Below are 7,875 nucleotides of genomic sequence, written 5' to 3'. Positions count from 1 at the left end.
AACATCAATACAATGTAAGAAATATCGGAAAATTAAAATACCACACTAAAATAACATATGTATGTAATATTTCTATAGTAATTGTAATAATTATTTTAATTTTCATAATCATAACAAAACATAAATATATAACTGTAAAATTAAATAAAAGAATTCAGGAGAATTCTAGTCTAAAGGGGGGAGTAGTTACGTATAATCATACTACCCCTGATAAAATTGATAAGTTCTTGGAAACAATTAGCCAATAAAACGTGTACAATTATTGCACTGTAAGCATAAGTGAATTTGACATTCTTTAGTTTGACTTTATTTTATTTTTCCAGTTAAAACTGTCTGGAGCTGAGTATACAATTATTTACAAAAGTGTGTTAATCAAATTTCATTTAAAATAAACTTATGCTAACACTGCAATAATTAATTAACAAATAATACCTGTAGAATAAGTAAATTAAAAATGTAAAAGTTAGTCTTAGTTCCATCCTCTTAGTCGCAAGTCGACGAATAAATAAATAAAAGAAAGAAAAAAAAAAAACAATTTTTTTTTAATAAACATAATTAATCAGGTTATCTAATTCGCGCGAATTAGATAACCTGATTAATTATGTTTATTAAAAAAAAATTGTTTTTTTTTTTTCTTTCTTTTATTTATTTATTCGTCGACTTGCGACTAAGAGGATGGAACTAAGACTAACTTTTACATTTTTAATTTACTTATTCTACAGGTATTATTTGTTAATTAATTATTGCAGTGTTAGCATAAGTTTATTTTAAATGAAATTTGATTAACACACTTTTGTAAATAATTGTATACTCAGCTCCAGACAGTTTTAACTGGAAAAATAAAATAAAGTCAAACTAAAGAATGTCAAATTCACTTATGCTTACAGTGCAATAATTGTACACGTTTTATTGGCTAATTGTTTCCAAGAACTTATCAATTTTATCAGGGGTAGTATGATTATACGTAACTACTCCCCCCTTTAGACTAGAATTCTCCTGAATTCTTTTATTTAATTTTACAGTTATATATTTATGTTTTGTTATGATTATGAAAATTAAAATAATTATTACAATTACTATAGAAATATTACATACATATGTTATTTTAGTGTGGTATTTTAATTTTCCGATATTTCTTACATTGTATTGATGTTCTTTTTCAATTTGTTCGAACGATATCTTATGTTTAAAATTTTGAGTTTTGTTTGTATTTTCAATTATTTGTCTTTCTTTTGTAATTTCTGCAATATTTGAAAAATAATAATCTTTTATCCTAACTGAACAATTATTAAAATTAATTAAATAATTTCCATTTAACAAAATTTTTTCAAAGTTACAAGTTTGATTTACAGTCGTGTTTATTGCATTTTTAATTATAATTGTGTCTATATCTAACTGTATAATTTCAAAGTCTTTATTTTTTTTATCAATTGACAATTATTCTTTATTAAACAATGATGACTTAACTTTAAATCTTTTAAATGTTTATTCTCTTCAAATTTATAAGTTTTATTTTGAAATTCAAAAAATCTTTCCATATTAGATTCTATTTCATTATTTTCATTATCTGGTATTGGTACAATAAATCTTAATTTTACTGTTATAAATTGTTTAGGTATTTTTATTCCAAACACAAGATAAGAGTTGTTAAGAAATGTTGTTCCAAACTGAATATATTTAAGTTTGTTATAATCTATTTCATATTTTCTTATTTCTCTACTTGTTAAAATACTTGGGTGTACAATCCCGTATTTTGCAGAAATTACGTTGTCTTGCAAATGCTCTATCTTATTCTTAATTAATTGTATATTAGTCAATTGTTCTAAGTATAAACTTTTATTATTTTCTTCCTCTAAAAATTTGTTTATAGAGTTTAATTCTTGTTCTATTTTCTTTCTATCATTCTTAATTACCATCTTTAAATGACTTAAAGTTATATTGAAATAATCATTAATTACAATCTGTTGATTATTATTTTCCTTAATTTCATTAATATTAAGAAGATGTTCTTGTATGTTCCGTCTGTCTTCATCGTCCATCGTCCCAAATAACCATTTGGTCATACTTCCTATACCGTTAATTAGTCCACGTCTTTTTCTATTTTGTTTGGGTATCAACGTCATTAATTTATTTCTGGCATCTAATAGTTCTAACTCAAGTAATTCTTTGTTTTCGATTTTCATTAGAATAATGTTATCTGTTATGTCATCTAAAATTGTTTCAATTTCGTGAAGATTGATTATATGTAAAATTATGTCCGATTCATTAACAATTTTCTGATTTCCCATGCAAATGTCCATATATCCTCTTTGTTCTGTCAGAAATTTTGTAGTAATTATCCCTCTAGTCTGTGGTATCCATATTAGTATCATCAGTATTGTCCAAATCTGCAAATTTCAAAGGTCTTTTAATATTGCACGGATGTATTCGCTCCAGTTTTGTCTTTTTATATTTCGGTTGTTCCTTATGTCGGACGGCCTTATAATTTTTTATAAACCCTTCTTTTCTATTTTCCTTATAATCTTCTCTAGAGTTATTTATTTTATCTATTATTTTTCTTTTACTGTCCTCTAAATACTTTCTAACTTTATTTTCATCCATTTTTCCTTGTTGAACCTCTTTAGGAGTACATTTAATAGTTGAGTGATATCGTTCGTTGTAATTTCTAATTGATCTCTGAATTAATTGTTTCACCGGTATTTCCTTATTTGCTTTATACATTATCCTAAACTTTTCCGCAATTGTGTTGTGAAATCGTTCTATGTCGGCGTTTCCCGTGTGACTATTAGGTTTGGTCAGATGCAATTCTATATTTTCATTGTCTAAGAATTCCTTTAGTCTAGTGGTTTTAAATTCATTATCGGCTATTATTTTCCTTGGCTTCCCTACCTTTGTAAAATGATCATCTAATTGCTCCATTATTGTTAAATGATTTCTATCATTCAATGGATACGCTGCACCGAATTTAGAAAATTTATCAATTATTGTCAAAAAATGAAATCTTTTAATCACATATGTGTCAATATGTATTATTTCGTTTTTCGTCGACGGTGTTTCTGTGTATGAGAATTTCAATTTAATTGGATTTCTATCATATTTTATCTCCTGACAAACTTCACATTGATTTATAACTAATTGAATTAGTTCCATTAATCTTGGGTAATAAATTTTATTTTTTATTTGGTTATAGGTTTCCTGTATGCCCGAGTGCATACTTTCTTTTACATGATATAATGATATCTGTTTCACCGCCTCCACTTCTGTTTCTATATCTTGAGCCCTGATAGTGCATTTAATAAATTCCACTTGTTTCTCATTAGAGTACATTTCTATTAGTTTTTCCTGAACAGTATTATAGCTTCTCTCCGATACTTCCGAAAATATACCTATTTTTCCTTTGGTAATATACTTTCTAAATATTTCCCCCATTTCGTGAAAATCACTTTCCGCTATGAAAATTATCCTTTTATTATGTAAATGTTTTATTTCCTGAACTTTATCATTTGTAAGTATAATCTGTGTCCTGTACTTATTCACTATTTCTTCTTTTATAAAGAAATGATCTTGTAAATTTTCATCAGCTGAATGAATTGTAATCATTGATACATCATCATCATCCTCAATATTATTTATTATTCTCAATTCTGAATTATTCTCCGAATTTTGTACCTTATCTGAAATGGTATCATCTTCATTATCTTTCTCAATTCTACTTAGAAAATCTGCCACCTTGTTTTCCTTGCCTTTTATGTATTCTATATTAAAATCGTATTCTCCTAATTTCAAAAACCATCGCTGGTGCCTGGGTGACATGTCTTTCCCTCTATATTTTGTGTGTAAAAATCTGATGGGTTGGTGATCCGTAAGTATTTTAAATTTTCGACCATAGAGGTATGGTCTCAAATAATTAACGCTCCATAATATTGCTAGAAATTCTTTGTCCGTTGCCGAATAATTTCTTTCGTGATTGTTAAGCGTTCTTGATGCAAAACAAATTGGATGTCCCTCCTGTGACAGGACAGCACCGATTGCGTAATTCGACGCATCTGTAGTTAATGTAAATTGTCTTTCATAATTTGGGTATCTTAAAATTGGATGAGAGCTAATTAAAGATTTTAATTTTTCAAAAGCTTCTATGTATGTAGGGTCCCTTAAATTTATTTTTACACCTTTCTTTAAGTATTTTGTTATTGGCTGTGCGACTTTAGCATAATCTCTCACAAATTTTCTATAATATCCCGTTAATCCCAGGAAACTTTTGATTTGTTTTTCTGTTTTAGGTAAATCTAATTCTTGAATAACCTTAATTTTATTGGGGTTTGGTTTTAGTCCTTCCTTTGTCAGAATATGCCCCAAAAATTCTGTCTCTCTTTTCATGAAATTACATTTGTCGATTTGTATTTTTAAATTTGCCCGTTCCAATACCGTGAAAATGTCCGTTATGGCTTTAACGTGTTCCTTAAGAGAAGTACTAAAAATAAGTATATCGTCCAGATAAACTACACATGTTTTATTAATGAAATCTCTTAGTGTTTCATTCATTAATCGTTGGAATGTCGCTGGGGCATTTTTTAACCCAAACGGCATTCTTATGAATTCATATAATCCGTGAGGTGTCACAAAAGCTGTTTTCTCTCTGTCCTGTTCTCTTATTAGAATTTGATGGTATCCCTTGGCTAGATCCAAGGTAGTAAAATATTGTGCTCGTCCTAGTTTATCTAAAATTGAATCTATGTTCGGTAGTGGATATTTATCATCGATCGTCACTTCATTAAGCTTCCTATAATCTACCACTAATCTATATTTACGCTCTCCAGAATTATCTATTTTCTTGGGTACTACTATTAATGGGCTTGAATATCTTGAACAACTTTTCCTAATTATGCCCTGTTCCTCCATTTCCCTGATCTGTCGTCGTACTTCTTCTTCATGTTGTGGCGGATATCTGTATAATTTGGAATTTATCTGTTCATTTGTTGTCGTTCTTATTTCATGTTTTATTGTCATTGTACTTGTCAATTGGTCCCCTTCTTTAAAAAATATTTTGTCGAATCTTCTTAAAATTCTCGTAACTTCTAAATGCTCCTCTGCATTTAAATGATTCAACTGAATTCTGTCCAAGTCAACTTCCAGTTTTTCCAATGAACATATTTCCAAATCCTTATATGGATTAATTAAAAATTTTGTAATCTTGTTATTAAATGTTATGTGTCCGTCTATTAAATTTATCATCGTGTTAAAATGGTTTAGTAAATCAACTCCTATAATAAAATTGTACTTTCTTCCTTTTAACTCTTGCATTTTCCACTTAATTTTTGTATAATTTGGTAAGTTAAATTCCATAGGTGCGTCAGTTATAACTTCAAATTTAATTATGTCCTTCCTAGTTATGGTGCTAAATTCTATAGGTTGTTTTAGTAAAACTCGTTCAAAATCTTTTACCTTACTGTCAATCAGGCTTAAGTTTGCGCCTGTATCAATCAAAGCTTTATATTTCCTTTTATTAATCGTAATGGTTATGGTAGGTAAACAATCGGAGGTTGTTTCCGAAAAAAATTATTTTGTCTTTGGTCTTGTCCGTTATCCTGATGTAAATTTGGTTCAGAGTTTCCTACTACTCGATAATTATCTACTTCTATATTGTCTATTTCCATAGGTTCCTGCTGGTCTTGCCTAGGTTGATTCAAGCGATTTTGGCTGAAATTTGGCCTAGGGTTTCCTACCTGTTGCTGAAACCTTCTGAAATTTCCCGACATATTATTATAGTTACTTTGTTGGACTCTATACTGTCCTGAATGATTAAAATTTCCATTTTGATTCCTATTATTATAGTTATTATTATAACTGTTATTTTGTTGGACTCTATACTGTCCTGAATGATTAAAGTTTCTATTCCTATTATAGTTATCGTTATTATTATTATTATAGGTTTTATTATTATCATTATTATTTCGTTCTTGTCTAATATCCGACCTAAAATTATTTTGTCCTAACCAATTCCGTTGATTATATCCCTGGTTATTACTGTTAATCTGCGGATTAAAATTATTCCTATTTTGCGACCGATTTTGTCTAAATGTTACGTCGTCTTTAGTCCTAAACTTCCTATATTCTGGCCTAATGCATGTGTCTTCAAATCTCCTTCTTGTCAATATTTTTAATATATCATTAATGTTTCTTTCTTCGTAAATTTTGTCTAACAGTGTACCTTGTGTCATTTCCTTAATTGTATTTACTAAAAGACTGTCCACGTTTGATAAGTCAATATAGTGGTCATTTCGGTAATAAACTATTAACTCATCTGCCTTATATTTTAGATTCTGCAACTCTATTATTAATTCACTTACCGAATTTACTTTTAAGTTGGCTATCATCCTATATATATTGTGTGGTTCCACGTTCGGTCTATACCTTAGTTTTAAAGTCTCTTTGATTAGTTGCCAGTTGTCCGGTGTGGGTATGTTTATTATGACGTCTTTAGCTTGTCCCTGGATTATTTTATAGAATATTGTTCTTATGGCCTCCTTCTTAATATTTTCATCTTGTATAGTTGACAGCAAGTATTCAGTGCTACTAAAAAAGCTGTTCACCGTTACTTCTCCGGTGCCGGTGAAAATGGGTAGATGATTTATCGTTTTTAAAATGTTGTCTTTTGCATTATTTGATTGTGTATCATATAACACCGGGTTACGCTGTTGTTGTTGTAGTTCTTGTGTTTGCTGTTGCAATTCTAGATATGCTTGGCGTAACCGTTCCAATTGTTGATCCTTTCTGGCTAGTTCTTCTGCCACATTTACGGATGCGATGTGAGCTTGTTCCTCCATTCTTCTTCGTTTGTCGAAGACTTTTTGCCTTTGCGAATACACTTTTAAAAGAAAAAAAAAAAAAGGATTGACTTCCTTTATCTAGTGGTGTCCACTTAACTTAAATGTTCACTGCACTATTGTTTATTTTAGTGGTGTTCAATTTTTTGAATTATTCACTGCACTATTGTTTATTTTAGTGGTGTTCAATTTTTTTGAATTATTCACTGCACTATTGTTTATTTTAGTGGTGTTTAATTTTTTGAATTATTCACTGCACTATTGTTTATTTTATAATCCTGGAGGGTCCCGTAGGATTCGCAGAATTTATTTAATTATTTATAATTTAGGTACGTTTCACTGGATCCTTTTTAATTCCTAAAGGATCCTACCGACTGCGCCAATTAGATAACCTGATTAATTATGTTTATTAAAAAAAAATTGTTTTTTTTTTTTCTTTCTTTTATTTATTTATTCGTCGACTTGCGACTAAGAGGATGGAACTAAGACTAACTTTTACATTTTTAATTTACTTATTCTACAGGTATTATTTGTTAATTAATTATTGCAGTGTTAGCATAAGTTTATTTTAAATGAAATTTGATTAACACACTTTTGTAAATAATTGTATACTCAGCTCCAGACAGTTTTAACTGGAAAAATAAAATAAAGTCAAACTAAAGAATGTCAAATTCACTTATGCTTACAGTGCAATAATTGTACACGTTTTATTGGCTAATTGTTTCCAAGAACTTATCAATTTTATCAGGGGTAGTATGATTATACGTAACTCGCGCGTACTAAATTCTTGACATCTCTTGATTTTCTTGGCAATTCTCTTTGCAAATTGAATGCCCTCGTCACTCTCTCTCTCTATCTGTTTAACTCTCTCATTCTCAGAGACATGGTTTTGAGGTCGGCTCATCAATGTTATTTTTAGAAGTCATGCGCCCAACTTGAATGCCTTCTGTGTGTGGTCTCGGTCTCCCTTTGACACTGTCCATTATGCAAACTCAGGCGCACACACACAGAGACATACAGCCGAACTCTGGTGTCGTTCATAGTCTGGGTT

The 7,875-nt window shown here is 29.5% G+C and overlaps 1 protein-coding gene across 1 annotated transcript; it reads right to left on the bottom strand.

The window, feature by feature from the left end:
* Positions 1-5,487: 5,487 nt before the first annotated feature.
* On the bottom strand, positions 5,488-7,596 carry LOC131803650 (GATA zinc finger domain-containing protein 4-like). Its single transcript, XM_059125090.1, has 2 exons — positions 7,417-7,596; positions 5,488-6,865 (listed from the first exon to the last, which is right to left on the bottom strand). Coding segments are annotated over exons 1-2 (1,350 nt in total). The 5' UTR covers positions 7,418-7,596; the 3' UTR covers positions 5,488-5,516.
* Positions 7,597-7,875: the final 279 nt, after the last annotated feature.

Source organism: Musca domestica, unplaced genomic scaffold (assembly GCF_030504385.1).
Source record: "Musca domestica strain aabys unplaced genomic scaffold, Musca_domestica.polishedcontigs.V.1.1 31, whole genome shotgun sequence".
NCBI classification, from domain to species: Eukaryota; Metazoa; Arthropoda; class Insecta; order Diptera; family Muscidae; genus Musca; species Musca domestica.
Note: the sequence above shows the minus strand (reverse complement) of the source record. Positions and strands in the feature narration are given on the sequence as shown.